This window comes from Mustelus asterias, chromosome 9, assembly GCF_964213995.1.
Source record: "Mustelus asterias chromosome 9, sMusAst1.hap1.1, whole genome shotgun sequence".
Taxonomy (NCBI): Eukaryota; Metazoa; Chordata; class Chondrichthyes; order Carcharhiniformes; family Triakidae; genus Mustelus; species Mustelus asterias.
Window position 1 is genome coordinate 51,259,707 of NC_135809.1, and position 20,686 is coordinate 51,280,392.

The following is a 20,686-nucleotide window of genomic DNA, read 5'->3' on the forward strand; positions in this document are numbered from 1 at the left end:
CTAGCTGTAATCTTTTTATTGTTGCTCATTGGATCGATTATGATTAAAGAATTCCTCTGACTATATCGTATATCAAAGGAAAGCGCTGTTTTATACAGAAAACAGTATGAATGGATTGCAGAATGTAATTGATAAAATATGAAGTAATTAATTTTACAGAATTTGCCTTAAAATCTGTACTTCTTTTGCAGAATGTTATTAAACATAGCTACCAACTGGAGATAATCATGCTGTTAATGAGCCATTAGTCAGAACATACAGCATGGGAAAAATGAAATAATTTTCTGCTGGTGTAATGTTGTAAAGTGGACTACTTAATCACAGTGGAATGTAACTCAGCACCCTTGGAGATGATTTATTTGCCAATGAGTTAACTAAGTGAATTAAGGATGGCCTTTCCCTTTAAAGCTTTCTAAATAGAAATAATTTACAGTTTATGTGACATCTAATGAATATCACAATAGCATGTAATTCCCAGGATCTTGTACAGTAATTGGAATTGTATCTCAGGTTGTATATGATCACCCTGGCCATACCAATTCAGTCTTCTAAGTTAGCAGATTTAAATATAGTTACATTCTGGGGTCATACGTTTTCAATTTGTCTCTGTTGCCCAAAGACTGTAAGCATAAATATGATACAAACAATGGTAGAAAGCCAACTAGCAGGTTCAGTTGATGCAGGGATGTAACTGATAGAATTATCAGAAAAGAGGTGATTGAAGACTTGTAGCAGCAATGGAACTTTTTCTTTTTCAAGTAAGACGGAAGTGTGTCCCAGGTGTTACTGTATAATGGTTTTTGTTTAGCACCTACTTACAGTGTCGTGGAACTGACAGGCCCAGGTTAGATTGCCAACACTACTTCACTCTTTGACCAGGTCAAAAGTAACAAGCCTCACGTGTGGTTTCATGTGTACATTAGACCTGGCTCACTGGCATCAGTACTCCAATTAAGATTTCACATTAAAACATTGACCACAGTTGTCCTTATTAACATTTAAAAGTTCTAAAATTATGCTTAAAAATATAATCGGATATACCTGAGATCACAAGCTTGGCACCTGTGCCTTGGAGATGGTGTGAGGTTGAAACGGAGACCAGTTTCTGGAAATGGTATCAAAACACTTGACTAGATCTGATTTTTACACCTAAATTCCATGGCACTATTTGTACTGATTGAAAAGAGGAACGACTTTTTATCAACTCAAAACTGTGACTTAATATGTCGCTAGCTTACAAACATTTTGTCACATTGATGGTAAATTTAAACAAAAACAGAACAATTGAAGCAAGATTACAAATTGAAGTAAAGATACAACAGGAAAGTGTACTTCTTACAAACATATAAATTATTTTTTATTTACAAAGCCTGTTACAAAACAAAACAAAAAAATACATCCCTCACTAGAGAATATCTCCAAGCTGGGTGTTGAACCATGGCAGTATCAATCAGAAACAAGGTTTGTTCAATTTATTTTCTCTGTATGCCATCAAATTAACTATTTACAGCTATTCTCGATACCATTCTGTTAACAATACCACAAAGTTGAAGGTAGGCATGGAGGCATGGAATGAATGCAATGACACTGCTGAGTAGGATGGGGACGGGTGGGGAGGAAGAGATGGAAAAGAAAAGTGCACAAAGCAAAGTGAAAATACGTAGTGTTATTAAATGTTATTAAATCCATTTACAGAAAGAGAACAGTTACGGTATGGCACGCAGGATGATTTTTACATGCTTTCATTATCATTGGATGGGGGACTAAATTGAAATCTGCAGTAGGAAAGCACAATGAGGCAGGTGCAAATTCTTGTCTGTGCAACAGCAGTATTAACACACCCATGACTGACCAGCAATGCAAAACCCACAGAGTTTTGTCAAAATGCCATGGGTCAACAGTGTAACAAAAAAAAGGTGTAAATAGAAAAACTTTCTTTTCCCAAGAATTCACTGAGATTCAGCAATAATATAATAATGCTGTATAAACTATTTTCTACAAAGTTTTGATCAGCTTTATATACAATTGTTACATCAATACAAAAGAAGGCATACAGTAATCTGCTGTCTCTTTATGGCTGACAGGCTTATGCATTGCGTCCATGATTTGTACTGGTACAATATACAATACCAAGACCCACAATGTGGGCAGCCACTGACACGTTTTATAGTTACCAAGCTGTCCCCTTTAGTCACAGACTTCTTTTGCATCTCACTGCCCAGTCGCAGTTTTTGACGAGCACAGCCAGTTTTAGAAGGAAAGCTTGTATTCATGACAGACTTCAGCTTTTGTTTTAATATATATATATAAAAAATTATTCTAATTATTGGGAATTTATTTCCCACCCCCTGTACTTTTATAACAACCCACAATAAATTAGAAAAATTAAAATACTTATAAGCTCCTAAGCTAACCATGACAAACATTTGTGCAAAAATAACAACAGATATGTACACAATCTTCAGTCTAACAAAATGTACATAGCAAAAGTTCAATCCAAATTTATTTAAAAAATATATAAACACACAATTTCTGACTTTCCTAAATTCTATTTCTGAACCTATCCTGGTCAGTTAGAGCATTAATAAAATGACAAGTCATAAATTAATGAAAATTAACACTAACAAAGGAACAATCTCTCAACTGGGTGGATGGTGATTAGCTTAAGAAAAATATTCATCTGTGCTGCAACTTCATTCTAACAGTCTCTGCACACCAGCTTTAATTTATTTCGCAGAGTGTCCTTCTCTTTTAACTAAAATCCATTATTAAAACCATAAAAATCCATCCCTATTACAGAAACACCCTCACCTTTCTTTAATCACTGCCTGTTCTTTTCTCATTGGGAAGAATCCATCACAAATAAGTGCACTTTTAACACTGAATAATAAGACATCATTAACACGTCCTTTACCTTTGCTCTCTACTTATCTCGTCAGTCCCTCTGCAACTACACTCATGACATTAACAAGCTCGAAAGCTGCACCTTTTTGTAACCTTCTCTGATACAAAGCTGGTGACAATCAAGTTTCCATTACCCTCCGCTTAATTTAAAAAGGGTACTTTCTCAAGATTCCACCTGTGCCAACGAACGGAACAAATTTTGCCATCAGCAAAGAAAGATTGTATTTAAAAAATGTATATATCTTTTGTTTTCCGGTAGCTGGGTCTCTTCAGGGATGGAATTACAAATGCAGTACTAAAGTGAGAGTGCTAGTACAACATTTTCCTTCAATGCCTCACACTGCGCAAGACCTGCCATGTCACAACACAACATTTTATGATAGGATATATCATTTATATAAAATCTATAGGGATACAAATTGTAATCAGATTGGATTCCAATTGTCAAAAATTAAAAATGTCCAGGTAAAAAATAGATTTTGATAACTTTTATCTTTGCGCATTTGCCAAGTTGCTTTAGATCATGATTAACATTTCTGATTATAATTATCCTCATAGGAGGTGGGGCGTGGGGGGGAAGAAAATCATGATTATCCCGGCTTTTCGAGAATTTGTAATATTGCGTTACTGGGCATCTCTAAACCACCACCAAAGGGAACAAGCGAAATGGGGCTTTCTTTCATACAACAAAGGAATGATTGGTAAGTCACCACATGTTCATTCACCATTGCTAAAAGAATGGGGGAAAAGGCCGCTAGGAGGTATTGGCTGAGAGGGAGGGTTCTTCACGTCTTCAGAGCAGAGGTTTTCGTCTTATCGATGCAGTCCATTGTGCAGTTAAAGGTGAGTACCAGTGCCACTTGTAACCACTGTCTTGGACTAACCTGGTGTTGTTAAACTTCTTACTTGGACTAATACCCAATAAAATCAGTTTTCACTGATGAACTTTTGGCTGCAAAGAGAGAAAAAGAATTAACCACCTGCATGAACCAAGAAGCAAGAGTAGTGAGTTTGTTAAATACTGTAATGGAAGGTTTAAATGGAAATATTGATTTAATAAAAGTAATCTAATCATAATTTTATTTAAGGTGACTATTAAACAAGATATTCTTGAGATGGTGGCTCTGGTTGTAAGGTGAAATTTAGGGTTGTTTTCTTTAGAAATTCAGAAGCTTATATTGAAATAAGAATTTGATCCACTTCACCCACAACAGCATCTTAAATAACAAATGAAACAAGTTTAATCAATACACATAATTTTTTCTCTCTCATCCCTTAAAAAAAGGGAAATTTTGGTCCAAGAAAACCAAGAATTAAGATTAAATGAAATTGATTGGGCAGAGAATTCATTTGGCCTTAGAAGAACATTGAGCAGCATTCATAATTGATATCCAACTATCTAAATATGAATACACCCAATCTATGACAGCAAACCACTAACCACAGTATCCATACGAAAACTACATTCAGTAATATGCATGCACAGGATTTTGCAAGTCAAATCATAAGACTACAAACCACTTTTTTGTAGAAGCAATAGCAATTTTCCAAACTAGCACAAACTCATGTGCTCATTTTATGAGTTGCTGCTTCTAATTTATTAGTGTCATAAATATCTTCTTTGTCTCTCTCTCTTCCTCCTATATTTATGTTACTGCTCTAATAATACTACCTCTCTTCAGTTGCTTGTGGATATGACTATGATGCTCACCATTCCCAGTGCTTCAATATGTGTGCTTGACGAACACCAACTATAATGGCATAAGTAGATGCCTGCCTGTGTAGAGGGAAAAAGGAGTGGACACCAACACTATAAGATATATAACTACGAAGAGGCTACTTCTGGCAGGCTGTCATTGTGGATGGGCAACCATTCCACTGGACACCAGATTTGGCCCTACGGTTATTGCAAATGTGGGGTAGGATGGGGATTTCCCTGGAGGATGGAACACCGTCTCCCATTTTCCTGCCCTGAGGCCACCTCCATCCCTTGATTGTATTTGGGCCTGGTGGTTGGGAGTGGTGGGCAGGGGTGGGGATGTAAAACTCCAGTTGTAGTCAGCAGAGGGCCTTGTTCTTCATTCATTCATGAGATGGATGGAAAATTTTCGGATTGGAGGCAGGTTGCTAGCGGAGTGCCGCAGGGATCAGTGCTTGGTCCTCTGCTCTTTGTGATTTTTATTAATGACTTGGAGGAGGGGGCTGAAGGGTGGATCAGTAAATTTGCTGATGACACCAAGATTGGTGGAGTAGTGGATGAGGTGGAGGGCTGTTGTAGGCTGCAAAGAGACATAGATAGGATGCAAAGCTGGGCTGAAAAATGGCAAATGGAGTTTAATCCTGATAAATGTGAGGTGATTCATTTTGGTAGGACTAATTCTAAATGTGGATTACAGGGTCAAAGGTAGGGTTCTGAAGACTGTGGAGGAACAGAGAGATCTTGGGGTTCATATCCACAGATCTCTAAAGGTTGCCACTCAAGTGGATAGAGCTGTGAAGAAGGCCTGTAGTGTGTTAGCTTTTATTAACAGGGGGTTGGAGTTTAAGAGCCGTGGGGTTATGCTGCAACTGTACAGGACCTTGGTGAGACCACATTTGGAATATTGTGTGCAGTTCTGGTCACCTCACTATAAGAAGGATGTGGAAGCGCTGGAAAGAGTGCAGAGGAGATTTACCAGGATGCTGCCTGGTTTGGAGGGTAGGTCTTATGAGGAAAGGTTGAGGGAGCTACGGCTGTTCTCTCTGGAGCGGAGGAGGCTGAGGGGAGACTTAATAGAGGTTTATAAAATGATGAAGGGGATAGATAGAGTGAACGCTCAAAGACTATTTCCTCGGGTGGATGGAGCTATTACAAGGGGGCATAACTATAGGGTTCGTGGTGGGAGATACAGGAAGGATATCAGAGGTAGGTTCTTTACACAGAGAGTGGTTGGGGTGTGGAATGGACTGCCTGCAGTGATAGTGGAGTCAGACACTTTAGGAACATTTAAATAGTTATTGGATAGGCACATGGAGCACACCAGGATGATAGGGAGTGGGATAGCTTGATCTTGGTTTCGGATAAAGCTCGGCACAACATCGTGGGCCGAAGGGCCTGTTCTGTGCTGTACTGTTCTATGTTCTATGTGGGTGTCACTGACTGGGCCAGCACCGATTGCCCATCCCAAGGGCATTTAAGAGTTAATCACTTTGCTGTGGGTTTGGAGTCACATATAGGCTAGACCAGGATAAGGACAACAGATTTTCTTCCCTAAAGGACATTACTGAATCAGATGGGTTTCTGCAACAAACAACAATGGTTTCATGGTCATCATTAGACTTTCAACTGCAGATTTTTATTGAATTCAATAAATTCAATTTCACCATCTGCCATGGTGGGATTCAAAACCTAGTCCCTGAAGTATTACCCTGGGTCTCTGGATTACTAGTCCAGCGACAAGACCACTGCACCACTACCTCCACTTTAAGGTGGCCTTAATTGGTTAACCACCCACCTCTCCCAATTCAGGCTGTTCCAAAATGGCCTGGAAACAGGACTATGCCAGCAAACTGTTGGTGGGGAATTGCTGGCCCACTCACCTCCAGTCCCACTTATTCAGCCAAATGAAAATCCAGCCCAGTGTATCCAATGATTGCAGCCACTGTTTATTCAATAATCACATAATATCAAGTGCAATACTAAGAATCAAATTAATTAAATATACCCTTACTCACAACCTGAGCTTTCTCCCAACTGTTGATCCAGCTGAGTAAAAGTTGCAAGCTTCATTTACAGTTTAATCCACTTAGTTGTTCAGAATTATGGAGTTTTGTTTTTTACAAGTACATACTTAAAAGCTGTTAATTCAAATATTTTTTCTGGAAATGTATTCTAGCAAAGAAGTTTTCTTACTTGTATAGTTTTGCAGTCTATACAAATATTCTCATAATTACAAATGCTAATCTGTTAATTGTTCATCTGTCGACTATAGACCAGCCAAAGCAAATGCTGCAGTCCAAGTTCTTTAGGCAGTCGTATACTGTTTTATTGTTATAGCATAAAACAGCATTTTTCCAGATAAATGGGTTTTAAAAGTACGACAGAATGCTTTACTGGGGCCATCAATCCCTGACAAGCAGTATGTAAGAAAATGTGGAAAATCAGTAATACACTTAGCAGCACTGGGCTGGACTGAATAGTTCTATTGCTGTGTGTTCTAATCCTTCTCCCTTCCTGGGAGTCAAAGAAAGTTTTAAGGGGATTAAAGGGTTCCCTTGAGGAAATCTCTGCTGTCTACCAGCTTCTTGGCTTTTGAGGAAACAGGTTCTGTCACATTGGAATTTGAAGCATTTTCTTTCAGTTGTGTGTCCAAGGGTACCTTTCTCTCCCAGTGGGGTTTGAAGTGAGCAGAAAATTACCTTTCAAAGTAGTACCGGTTTGGTCTGTCAATTTGTTAAAATGTCAATATACTCCATGCACCAATGCTGTTTACCATAAAGATGTACAAGCAACTTGATACCAGTTAAAACATGTGCTGTTTGTTTTGTTATTGGACAGGAATTTTGGAGTAAAGTTAAATCTGGGAGCCACCTGAGCTTTATTAAAGGGCTACATTCAGAAACCAATAAAAAACACAATCCTGCCATCTTAAGGTCACAAAAATATACTGCACGTCCAGTGGAGCCATTAGTACTAGTGTAAATACGGTGATACCTACTTGTCTGTTACCATGTACAGGGTTTGTTGTCGTTGAAGGACTGGACTGTGATAAAGAGACGCTGCTACCTTTCCCAATCTGCATGAAAAAAATTAGAAAGTTAAAAAAAAATTAAAGTCAAAGAAAATTTACACTTTGTGACAGTATGAGATTTGCTACCCTGAAAATAAAGATGAATTTCTAGAGACATTAAAGATGCAAGAATGTGAACATTTATATTTCTTGTTAAGAGAATGTCAAGTGTCAATGTTAGCTGCAGTTAAATAACTCAACAAAATAATTATTTGTACATTGCTGAAAAGAGTCAAAGCTCTTTGTCTTGCACTCACCAGGACAAACGTAAGAAAGCCAGATTATAAATGATCGCAACAAATTATACTACAGGAGAAAAGGGTGCTGAGTAAATTGATTCTGATTCGCCAAGGCATTGCCTTGGAGAAAGTAACAGGAAACCGTAGGCTCTCCAAACTCCTTGATGATTCAAAAACGTGAGATTTTTGAACATATTCCTTTTGCTTGCAGAGAATGGGTTCCTGCGTGTAAATGTATGTCGCCTCTAGCAAGCGTAAATGAGCCACATTACAAGCTTGACTGATCTTAAATTGATTAAATTGAATTAAATATTCCAGACTGGTGTTGTGAGACTTCTTACTGTGCTTAAATTGATTATCAGTGTAAGTCATGGCACAATCAGGATGGTTTAGTAGATGCTGTCCAGTTGCGAAATCATGTCTAATGTTGAATACTATGTTTTGAGTTTTGCAAGAATGGACTGGCTGGGTAGGTAATTACTTTGCCTGTTGTGGACAGTTGAAGGGACGTACTGTTTGATGTCGTCTGCCAGTCGTTGAGATGTGCAGCCTATATACCTGGCATTACACCAGCACTAAAATTCATATACGACATTACTCATTTGTGTGATAGACAGAACATCTTTTAGGCTTGATAGTGGCTTCCGGAAGTGGAGTGCACCACTCTTGTGGCTTTTGAATAAAAACAGTGTGAAACAACTAGCTTCACCTATTGTTCAAAATTTTAAGATACAAGGTGTGATTTCAAAGGTGAATTCCCTCAAAGGAAATGACAACCCTAGTTTAGACAACCTGCACTAACAATTTAATCTTTTGAGGCCCAGTATCAAGTACTAAGATGCATTAAATATATTTAGTTATAAGTTGGAAAATAGTATTTCAATCCTGCACAAATCTTTACTAAAGTTACCTATCCCCATGTTAGCCATGGTTCAGTTGGTAGTACTCACCTCTGAATCAGAGAGTTGTGGGTTCAAGTCCCACTTTAGAAATGTGGGCAAGTAATCTAGGCCGTCAATTCAGTACAATATTGAGTGAGCGTTGCATCATCAGAGGTGCCATTTCAGATCAGATGCTAAACTGAGGCCCTATCTTCCCTTTCAGGCGGATATAAAAGGCACTATTCAGAGCTAGCTTGTATTTATCACTCAACCAACATTACTAATAAACAGATTTTCTGGTCTTTTTTTGGAACACATTCATGGGATGGAAGTGTTGCTGGCAAAACCAACATTTGTTGGAGATTGTGAGCTGCCTTCTTGAACTCCTGCAGTCCATGTAGGACATTTAGGGAGCCTCCACCTCCCCCCGTTAGTTGTTTAATTTTCTGCTACCATCCACAATGGAATGTGGCAGCACTGCAAAGACTAATCTGTGGGCGAGCTGTTGCAATTTTGGCGCATGCCCCCAGTTGTTAATGAGGAGGACTTTGCAGTGTCAGAATCCAATGTCGAGGTCAATGCTGTCCAGTTTTATTCCTATCACACTCTTATCTCGTTGTTGTTTGTGGGAACTTGCAATGCACAAATACGTTTCCTACATTACATTAACTGCACTTGGGACATCCAAAGGTGGTGAAAGGTGTTACATAAACCCAGTTATTCTTTCTTTTCAAAAATTGCATCTTTGAATCTTTGTGAAACAATGGGCCATAACTTCCAACAAGTGTCAGAAAGAGATGACCCACAGGAATTACAAGAAACAAACCATACTTAATTGCCCTCGACAATTACGCTGACACTTCGAATCATTGGAGATTCTTTGGGGCCTGCATAGAGAGACTCCTCATAGGCCCCAGCGCGGTCCAACTCTGGTGGGTTCAAGGAGGCCACGGCTCTCTAATTTCTGCACTAGCTGCTGTAAAGCAAGTAAGCTTAAAGAGTCCAGTGAAATTGGCAGGCCAGGGAGAAGGTAAGTGTCTAAGGTATGTGAGTAGGATTTGGGTGGTTGGGAGGTTAGTGGAGGGTGGGCCAGAGGGAGTCGGAGGGGGAGTCAGAGGAGGCGGGCTGGCAGTCAGGGGATTGAGGGAGGTCATTCAGGGTGTGGGGAGGTTGGTTAGGGAGTGGGGTCAGATGGGGCAGTTGTGGGGATTGGAGGTTGGTTGGTGTGTGGAGGGTGCAGCATGCGTGCGAGTTGGATGTCAGGGTTGAGGTTATAAATTAGAGGTGGTGGTTCGGAGGCAGGGTGTCAGAGGTGACGGTCAGGAGGGGCTGGGGGTGGAGGGGAAAGAATACTGTGTGTGTCGGTCTGGGTCTTTCAATAGTTCACAGAGTAACTATTGGTGTAACCCTTGTAGAACCATTCAAAGTTTGCGATCTAAATTGTGTTTTTGGATGGTTCCCAGTGCAGAGCAATTGTCCAGGTGAGCATTTCTGGGAAATCGCTGTGCAAATGCTTAACTGGGAACCTCTGAAAGCAGCGCATCTTTGGGGTACCCCCAAATTCGATGCCAATGTGCTTGGAAGTTACAGCCCATAATGTATTTAAAGAGGGGCAACAACTTTGGACTTAAGATATGAAAAAGCCACAAAACTGAATCTGTTTTCATTGAAGTTGAGGGCTGAGGGTGGGGAGAAGAAATGTTGCAATGATATATTTTCAATGTCTAGAAATGGATAAGGAATGTGTAAAGTAAAACTGCACTACAAGTCCTGTGAATTTCCAGTTCATCTAGGTACAAAATGGTTCTTTTTCCAGAGCACTGCAATCTTACATCAGCAATCCTGGTAGCAGTAAATTGATTTCTGAGCAGACCCGAGTGAGACCCGGAATAAGGTGGGAATGAGTACCTTATTTAACTGAGACTGCAACTGCAGAGTGCAAGGATACAAGAATAGTATTAACAATGCTTAAGCAAGCCTAGTAACATAGTAGACAAATGGAGTAATGTTCTAAATAAAGAAAGGTTCATTCATAGTTAAAAATAGGATTGCAGAATTTAAGACTGAATGTAAATGGACAACCTCATGTTCTATGCAACAGAATGGATCCTATGAAACAACAACTTGCATTTTTTTGGTGCATTTAAAACGGTATTTATGTATTGTGATTGGTCAGGATTGAGTAATGTAGGCTACAATATGAGATAAACATCCTGACATTTTGCGAGATTAGCTTCAGGGGCCAGAAAAATATTGCAGAGCCTTATCTTCTTGGAGATTTTAATCTTCATTTAGCACTTCTGCAGGAGAGTAAATCAACTGGGTTGGACTCATGATAGGGGAAATTTTACAAGGTCAGTGGAAGAAACAAGCTTCCTGAGCTGAATGATCTTTTCCCAGTATACACGTTCTTTTACGTTCTTGCAGAATTTTAGATGTAGGAAAAAGAACAGATACAGGGATGAATGTATGTTACTGAAAATACATATATATCAATTAAGAAAATAATTAATAGTATAATAGGTTAAGTTCTGCATGCTGCTTCTCAGTGCATTATGCAAAAACAGTATCAGTTTCCACCAACCAGATCTATTTCACTAACATCTTCATTGATTCAAAGTTGCCAGACTGCCAATTCCGGATTAGCAGAATTTTTTGTCAACCTAAATATTGGGATGACCAAAGTCATTGACCTCCTTCCCTTCCACAAACCCTTGTACATGACTCACCAACTCCATTCCTTAATAACTGGATGATGCTGAACCAGACTGTTTGTAACCCAGCTGCCACACTCAAAATCCTGAGAAAAACTGCTGATGATATATCCATGTCATCACTAAAACCACATATATTCACCATTGTAACATCTGTTGCTCAAACTCTTGAGGCTAAAGTCACTCCGATAAAATTCTCAATTGTTTTAAGATGTCAAATGGATTGCCTCCGAACCTGGAGGCTGACAATGCACTCTACCTCTTGAAAGCATTCAGCACACAAGTTTTAGAAGTTGTCTTAATGTCATCAAAATGCCTTATTCTCTCCAAAACATCCCATTTATGTAAGTAATTGAACAAAGTGCCATACAACATCATGTTTGTGTTGTGAAACTGATCACAATATTCAGTGTCAGCGTAGCTCAATTGGTAACAACATTTACCTCTGAATTACAAGGTCTAAGTTCAAGTCGCAATTCAGGGCTTGATTGCAAACTTCAAGGCTGACATTCCAGTGTTGGAGATGCCATCTTTCGGTCCGAGGTCCATCTGTCTGCTTAGGAGGACGTAAAAGATCCCTTGGCACTATTTTGAAGATGAGCAGTGAAGTTATCCCTGGTGTGCTGGCCAATATTTATCCCTCAATCAACATCACTAAAAACAGATTATCTGGTCATTATCGCATTGTTATTTGTGTGAATTTGCTATGTGCAAATTGGCTGCTGCATTTCCTACAAAACAACAGTGAATGAATGACACCTGTTCATCTCGGGAGATGATGGACTGCCCCCGGGTACATGTCGCTTCTGGATTGAGCATAATCTGTTGTGGCTGTAGAGGCAGATTTATGAGCGGCAATTCCATCTGCAGCCGGCACAAATAAATACAGTTAGCTGAGGTAAACTGATGCTTTTTCCTTCTGCCGGGCTTTTGTTTTGCCATCTTATCATTTCTTTTTTTCCCTCTGCTTTTTCCATTACCTTCCTGACTGCTTGTCTCCAGGCATTCTGGTCAGCAGCAAAGACATCCTTGCATCGACTCCATTCCCAGTCAACTTGATGTGTCGCTTGCAGGTAGGGCGCTCTCTTGGTCTTATGCTGATAACAAGCTCATCATACAGCATGTCTTTAGGAGTGCAGCCGTCATTCATTTGGCTCACATGCCCAGCCAACAGAATTGCTGCTGATTCAAGAGGCAAACATGTTGAAGATCCCTATACGCTGGTGTACTTTCATATTTGGCACTCTTGTCTTGCATAAGTTGTCCATGCTTCACTACTCTAAAGGAAAGTGCTGAGAACACAAGAGTACTGCATTGGCTGCAAAGTGCCTTGAAGTGTTTGGTGGTTGTGAAAAACGCTATATAAATGCACATCTTTTTACTCACAAAATGCTCCCTAATCTCTAAATGCATTATAAAGGGCTGCCTGCAAATAACTATTTAATGAAATTGAACAACAGAGACAAATTGCTTTAGGTCCGAGTTAGCCACAATAATACAGGAGAAAACACACAGTACCATATGAATGGGAGTTATTTATAGTTATAAATAAATGGTGCCAGCAATTTTGATTGATAATATTTGGATAGTTTATATGTGTGGATCAGAGAGTTCCCGGTTATCTATTTCAAATTATTTTTGAATAATCTTGCAATAACAAAGTCACAACTGTTGATTCTTCAGTGAATCAAACCAATGTGAAAAACACCATCAGTGTCCACGCTGACAGCCAGAACCTGAACAACAAAAAGGGTTAAAGAACTCCAGGCGTCTTAAAACCACATACCCAAAAACAGTTTGAGATTGTAATCTAATCCTAAAGTTTAGACAATTAGCATCCATTTAAATTTTGTGCTTTATGACATAATTTAACACCATCAATTAGGTTGGACCTGTCATCATGTCCACATAATATACATACACAAGTGTACAAGAGATATCACCAAAATACCGATAAATGCCAAAGGACCTAGTGGGTGGAACTGCTATCCTTTCAGTTACATGTTGCAGTCAACACCAGTTATCTAATCTTTATAACTGCCGGATCAAAGTAGCTACCATTCTTTGATCACAAGTAACTTTTTGGATCAGTATATTCAAGAACCAATTTCATCTCTTTTCATTGTCCCCTATCAGAGTTACTTATTGTCAGGCAAAGAGAATTAAATACCATCTAATATTTCTAATGTAAATTTGACTAAATAAATTAAAAGATGGTGAAGTTAACGCTGTAAATTATTAGATAATATGAACAATGTATCTGTGGGTCTTTAAAAATCATAGAATCATACAGTGCAGCAGGCCATTTGGCCTATCGAGTCTGCACTGACCACAATCCCACCCAAGCCCTATCCCCATAACCCCATGCATTTATCCTAGCTAGTCCCCCTAACACTAAGGGGCAATTTAGCATGGCCAATTCACCTAACCTGCACATCTTTGGACTGTGGGAGGAAACCGGAGCACCTGGAGGAAACCCACGCAGACACAGGGAGAACGTGCAAACTCCACACATACAGTGACCCAAGCCAGGAATCGAACCCGGGTCCCTGGCGCTGTGAGGCAGCAGTGCCTACCACTGTGCCACGCCATGCAAATGCATATAATTAAATATTTTAATTTAAAGTTACACAGGTACTTGGCATTTGGAGCAACAAATATTGAACTATAGTTCACAAACCCCAGTTCTTAAATAAATCATGTGTACAGGGTAATGGAAATTTCAATTGCATACAGAATTGTAATTACAATGTTAATATGAGCAGTGGTAAATCCAACGTTCTATTTTTATCATAACCGTCTGAAGCTTTTTAGGTTTTAAGGTTGTTGGCATTTAGTCGTGACAGACCAGATGCAAATCTCATGTTGGGTAAGGAGGTTTTGAAGGAGAAAGTGTTTTCCAGATTTTTCTCTTGAATCTGTGTACTTTACCTCAGAATAAAAATAAAAGCTTACAGAAACATCATAATTACCTGAACAGACTAGATGTCAGAACTTAGCCAAGAGGTTTCATGCAAAGATAAAGAGGGTTCAGCTGGGGCTTTCCTTATTCCCACATCAAATGACAAACTCTTTTCACTTGCTATTTTGAATGGAAAATGGCGAGCTCAGAGTGCACTGCCTAAAAGAGCAAGTGATTGATATTTTGGCTCTGTTAATATCAATCACTTGTTCCGTTTACACTCTGAGCTCTTAAGTCATCCCACTCAAAAGCCAGGCTATGGTTTGGTGTCAAAACTTTCCTTCCCTGAGGGATAACTAAATCAAACAATAGTTGCCTCCCAAAGCTATAGTCAGTTTATCGGGAAGAACAGGAGATCAGGAACTGCACTTGCCCTGACTATATAAGAAATTCCACTGGAAAAAAAAATTACTTTTCTGCTGGTTATTTCACAACCTCGATGTCCGAAACTGGTTTACAGCTAATTAGGTATTTTCAAACTGTAGTCTTTGTAATAATCGCAGATTCACAGAATCCCTTCAGTGCAGGAAGAGACCATTCGGCCCATTAAGCCTGCACGGACAACAATCCACCAAGGCCCTATCCCCATAACCCCATGTATTTACCCTGCTAATCTCCCTGACACTTTATCTTGGCAAATCAACCTAACTTGCACATCTTTGGAGTGTGGGAGGAAACCAGAGCACCCGGAGGAAATACATGCAGACACGGGGAGAATGTGCAAATTCCATACAGACAATGACCCAAGGCCAGAATTGAACCTGGGTCCCTGGCGTTGTGAGGCAGCAGTGCTAACCACTGTGCCGCCCAATGTAGAAAATGTACATGCAGTAAGAGAGAAATGTGATAAGGAGCAGGTTATATGTTCACTGATGTTGGTTAAGGGGCAAATATTCACTGGAATACAGTGGAGAACGTTCCTGCTCTTCTTTAAAGTACCCCAATGGGAAGGGCAGTACTCCTTCAGCAGTGTTCTGATATATCGACCTGAATTATACACTGAGGTTTCTGGAGTGGTCTGGAATGCAAAACCTTCTGACTTACAAACATTCATATTACTATAGAGCAAGTCTGATGGGAAAATTCCAAATTATCCAATGCACAATACTGCTCTCTCACCTTGACTTTTAATCCAGCCTCTTGTCCCAAGAAACAGATAGAGAAGGAAAATAAAAAACATGAACATTCACCACCTTTCCCAGAGGTGCTCATCGGTGTTTGTCATGGGGCAGCTGCAAGGCTGGGCAGTTTGGGCCTATATGCATTGAAGTTTAAAAGAACAAGCTGCGATCCGGTTGAAACAAAAGATTCTGAGGGTGCTTGACAGAGTCGATGTGGAGAGAATGTTTACCCTCATGGGAGAATCTAGTACTGGGGGGGACACCTTCAGAAGGGGTCTTCTATTTAAAACCGAGATGAAGAGGAATTTCTTCTCTCATTAATCTTTGGAATTCTCTTCCACAAAGGGCAGTGGAGACTGGGTGATTGAATATATTCAAGGCTGAGTTAGTTAGATTTTAAGTCAAGGGATATGGGGGACAGGCAGGGAAGTGGAGTTGAGGCTACAATCAGATTAGTTATAATCTTATTGAATGGTGCAACTGGCTCAAAGGCCAAATGGCCTACTCCAGCTCCTATTTCTTAAGTCAGAATCATAGAATCCGACAGTGCAGAACGAGGCCATTCAGCCCATCGAGTCTGCACCGACCACAATCCCACCCAGGTCCTATTCCCATAACCCCATGCATTTACGCTAGCTAGTCCCCTTGACACTAAGGGGCAATTTAGCATGTTCAATCTACCTAACCTGCACATCTTTGGACTGTGGGAGGAAACCGGAGCATTCGGAGGAAACCCACGCAGACATGGGGAGAATGTTCAAACTCCACACAGAGTGTGACCCAAGCCAGGAATTGGACGTTCTTTTATAGAACATTTGAACCCAAGTCCATATTCCACAAGATATTTCTGCATATAGTACTTTATGCTCAACTCAGATGAATTCTGGCAATAAAGACAAGAACTGAAAGTAGTTCATGTTGGTGTATTTTATATAGGGTGTAACAAATCAAAGTAAGGTGCAGGATAGAAAATACAAGGAGTAATTTCTATTGCTAAACTGATACTCTCATATTTTAAAATCTGAATAAAAATGTTGCTTGAAAGTCATGGTAATCTTACCCACAGTGACAAGCCACAGGAAGTGATAGCAGACAGGCCACTTCAAGTACTTATTTAAAACTTGCAGGCAAATACCAGAAGGAAGAGAAAATGCACTTGCTTCATTATTATAATCAAGTAATATATCTCGGTGTTTTTCGGTTCAAATGGACTTATGCCTCTGCTGCAAAGTAGTCAGGGTGTCAGCCTGCTTGCAAAGCTCTGCTGATGGCTCGCTTTGGCTGACCACACTGATGTGCTGGAATAACCAGTCTAATTTCCCCTTCCCTCCTTCAAGAGAAACCCAGGCCTTTAATTCACCATCTCTCCAGTCAGTGTGGCTCTAAGATTTAGAAGGGGGCAGAATGGGACATCACAACGAACATTAACAAGCCAAAGCTTAGAATTACCATTCTGCCAAAGCCACTGTGAAAATACAGTCACTTATTGTTGGAATAGGATTAAGGCCACCCTTGCATTAGTAGATGATATGGAACTGCCTTTATCCAAAAAGGCATGAGAAAGCAGGAATTTAAATAAATGGAAATATACTCCCCATTACTATAATTAGCAAGTGGGGGACAGGAGACAGAACTCAAGCTCATTTCAAACGGCAATTGAAGTAAATCATGGGTTTCCTCCGGGTGCTCCGGTTTCCTCCCACAGTCCAAAGATGTGCAGGTTAGGTTGATTGGCCATGCTAAATTGACCCTAGTGTCAGGGGGATTAGCAGGGTAAATACGTGAGGTTACGGGAATAGGGCCTGGGTGGAATTGTGGTCGGTGCAGACTCGATGGGCCGAATGGCCTCCTTCTGCACTGAAGGGATTCTATGATGCTAAATGAATTTGTTACTGTGGAAACACCTCACTTTAATTGCTTTATTATTTAAAAGGTTGTTTTCAAGGTTAAGACAGTGAAGTGCTTCCAATTGTTTTTGAAGCGAACATACTGCTTGACCAATGGAGGATTTCTGTTACTGTCATGTTTGTTCATTCTACACTAGTGTATTTTGCACAATTACTAAATAAAAGCACAGTTTAAAAAAAATAAATATTGGTGAAATGCTGCCTAAGTAACACAAGATAAACAGCACAGTACAACAAATAAAAATCTCAAAGGATTACTGGGATTCCAGTTATGTTACATTATTTACAATATCGATGTTGATCTTATTTTGCGTAATACCTTGTTAGTTTTAAGCTGCTGTGTACAAAATAACTGACATCTGATGACACATTTCAGCCATGTGTAGAGGCTGAAGAAGATTGTTCTCAGAGCACAAGAAGTTAAAATAATTGATCTGATTTGATTTATTGTCACATGTATTGGTATACAGTGAAAAGTATTGTTTCTTGCGCTATACAGACAAAGCATACTGTACATAGAGAAGGAAAGGAGAAGGTGCAGAATGTAGTGTTAGAATCATAGCTAGGGTGTAGAGAAAGATCAACTTAGGTAGGTCCATTCGAAAGTCTGATGGCAGCATGCTTTTCTATTTTTTTCCTGATGGAAGAAGGTGGAAGAGAGTATGTCTGGGGTGTGTATGGGGTCCTTGATTATGCTGGCTGTTTTTCAGAGGCAGTGGGAAGTGTAGACGGAGTCAATGGATGGGAGGGTGGTTTGCGTGATGGATTGGGCTTTGGTCCCACCCCTTTGTAGTTTCTTGCGGCCTTGGTCAGAGCAGAAGCCATACCAAGCTGTGATACACCCAGAAAGGATACTTTCTATGGTGCATCTGCGAAAGTTAGTGAGAGTCGTAGCAGACATACCGAATGTCCTTAGCCTCCTGAGAAATTAGAGGCATTGGTGGGCTTTCTTAACTATAGCATCAGTGTGGAGGGACCAGGCCAGGTTGATGGAAGTCTTCAAAATCATGAATTTTTAGTTGAGTAAATAAGAACAAACTGTTTCTAGGAGCAGAAAGGTTGTGAACCAGAGGACACAGATACAAGGTACTTTGCTAAAGTTAGGTACTAAGGGTTGTTGTGATCTGGAATGCACTGTCTGTAAGAATGGGGAAAGCAAATTAAATATTTGCTCAAACCTTCAGTGCTAACCACTGTGCCACCGATCTGCCACATGTCTGCTCATTATACCAATCTATCCATGTCCTCTTGACATCTATCACTATCCCCCTCACAGTTCAAAATACTTCCCATTTTGCGTTATCCGTCATTTTTGAAATTGTGCACTACACACCCAAGTTAGATCAGTGATATATATCCTAACACTGACCCCTGGGGAATCCCACTCTATACCTTCCACCAGTCCAAAAAAGAACCATTCAATTCTACTTTTTCCTGTCACTCAATCAATTGTCACTCAACCAATTTTGTATCAATGCTGCTATTGTCCCTTTTATTCCATGGGCTCTAACTTTGCTGACAAGCCCGTTATGTGACATTTCATCATAGAATCCTTACAGTGCCGGTGGCCATTCAGTCTGTGGAGCCTGCACCGGCTTTCTGAAAGAGCATTCTACCTGGTCCCAGTCTTTATCCCAAAACCGCGCACATTGTCTCTTTTCAGATAGCAATCCAATTCCCTATCGAGTACCTAGATCGAACTACCCTCTCAGGAAGTTCTTCCAGACTCCAACCACCCTCTCGGTGAAAATACTTTTCTTCAAATGCCTTTTGGAGGTCCATGGAGACCATTTCAACCTTCATCAGTCCTCTCTTGTTATCTCATCCAAAAATTCAAGCAATTAGCTAAAACACGATTTGCCCTTAACAAATTCTGACTGGCTTACTGAACCTACATTTGTCCAAGTGACCTTTAGTGTTAGCTCAAATTACTGTTTCCAATAGTTTCCCTGCTACCAAGATCAAACTGACAGGCCTGCAATTGCTGCACTTATCCTTTTTGGAACATTTTCTTGCAATTCTCCAGTCCTCTGGCTCCACCACTATATCGAAGGAGGACTGGAAGTTTATGGCTAGTGGGCTCTGTGATTTCCTCCCTCAGGTTCCTCGAATGCAGCTCATCTGGTGCTGGTGGCTTATCAACCTTTAAGCACAGCCAGCTTATCCAAAGTAAAGTTTATTCATTAGTCACAAGTACGGTTTACATTAACACTGCAATGAAGTTACTGTGAAATTCCCCTAGTCGCCACACTCTGGCACCTGTTTGGGTCAATGCACCTAACCAGCACGTCTTTCAGGCTGTGGGAGGAAACCCGGAGGAAACCCACGCAGACAAGGGGAAAACGTGCAAACTCCACACAGACAGTGACTATGCCGGGAATCGAACCCGGGTTCCTGGTGCTGAGAGGCCCTGTGGTCTCTGTGCCACCGTGCTGCCCACTTCCCCAATACTTCCCCTTTCTCAGTTTTTAGCTCCTCCATCCTCATTCATCATGACTTGGGCAGCGTCTTCCTTCTTTGCAAAGAGTGATGCAGAGTACTCAGTTAATACTGGATTTCTTCTGTACTGTATCATTCTGTTGGATTCAGAAACAGTACCAACAGGCAGTGATTTCAAGCTAATATGCATGCGAGTGTTACACTCTCAGCACACATACAATAAAACTGAGGCTGCATCAGCAATTAGTATTTATCATAAAGAAAAGCTAATTACAACACAAGGATCCTACTCCATAGGAGTATGAACCCTGTAGCTTTACTGAAACTCAATGAAAACCAGAGAACTGGCTCACAGTATTATAGAAATTAGTACAATGGAAATTAGATTTTTCAATTATTCGTATTTATAAGTTAAATTTAAAGTAAATTACATTTTTGAAGAGCATCTAATTATGGGTAATAATTTCAATTAAATATAATCATTCATTTATATTTCCACATTCATAATCCAAAACTTGTTCTTCTAGAGTTCTCTCTAGAACCAGGATAAATATTTTCTGTTGCCAGTGGAAACATTCCACTGACATCACATGGGCAAGAGTAGGGAACTGTCTGTTAGTCTTGCAACTTTACCAGTTAGTTTGATTACAAGCTGAACATTATATTTTTACAACTATCTGTGCCAATTTTTGCAGTGAACTGCATAACTCCTCTAGTATGCAGTAAATGATGTAAAAGTGCACCAACCAA

General features: G+C 40.0%; 1 protein-coding gene across 7 annotated transcripts in view; it reads right to left on the minus strand.

Annotated features, from left to right (window-relative positions):
* Nucleotides 1–1,340: 1,340 nt before the first annotated feature.
* Nucleotides 1,341–20,686, minus strand: part of LOC144498684 (ataxin-7-like protein 1) — a 243,914-nt gene continuing 224,568 nt past the window's right edge. For all 7 annotated transcript variants that reach the window (XM_078220169.1, XM_078220168.1, XM_078220166.1 and 4 more), the window contains 2 exons: nt 7,602–7,679; nt 1,341–3,856 (listed from right to left, as the gene is read on the minus strand). In XM_078220169.1, coding sequence (XP_078076295.1) covers nt 3,839–3,856; nt 7,602–7,679 — 96 coding nt within the window. In that variant the 3' untranslated portion in view covers nt 1,341–3,838. The remainder of the gene's footprint in view (nt 3,857–7,601; nt 7,680–20,686) is intronic.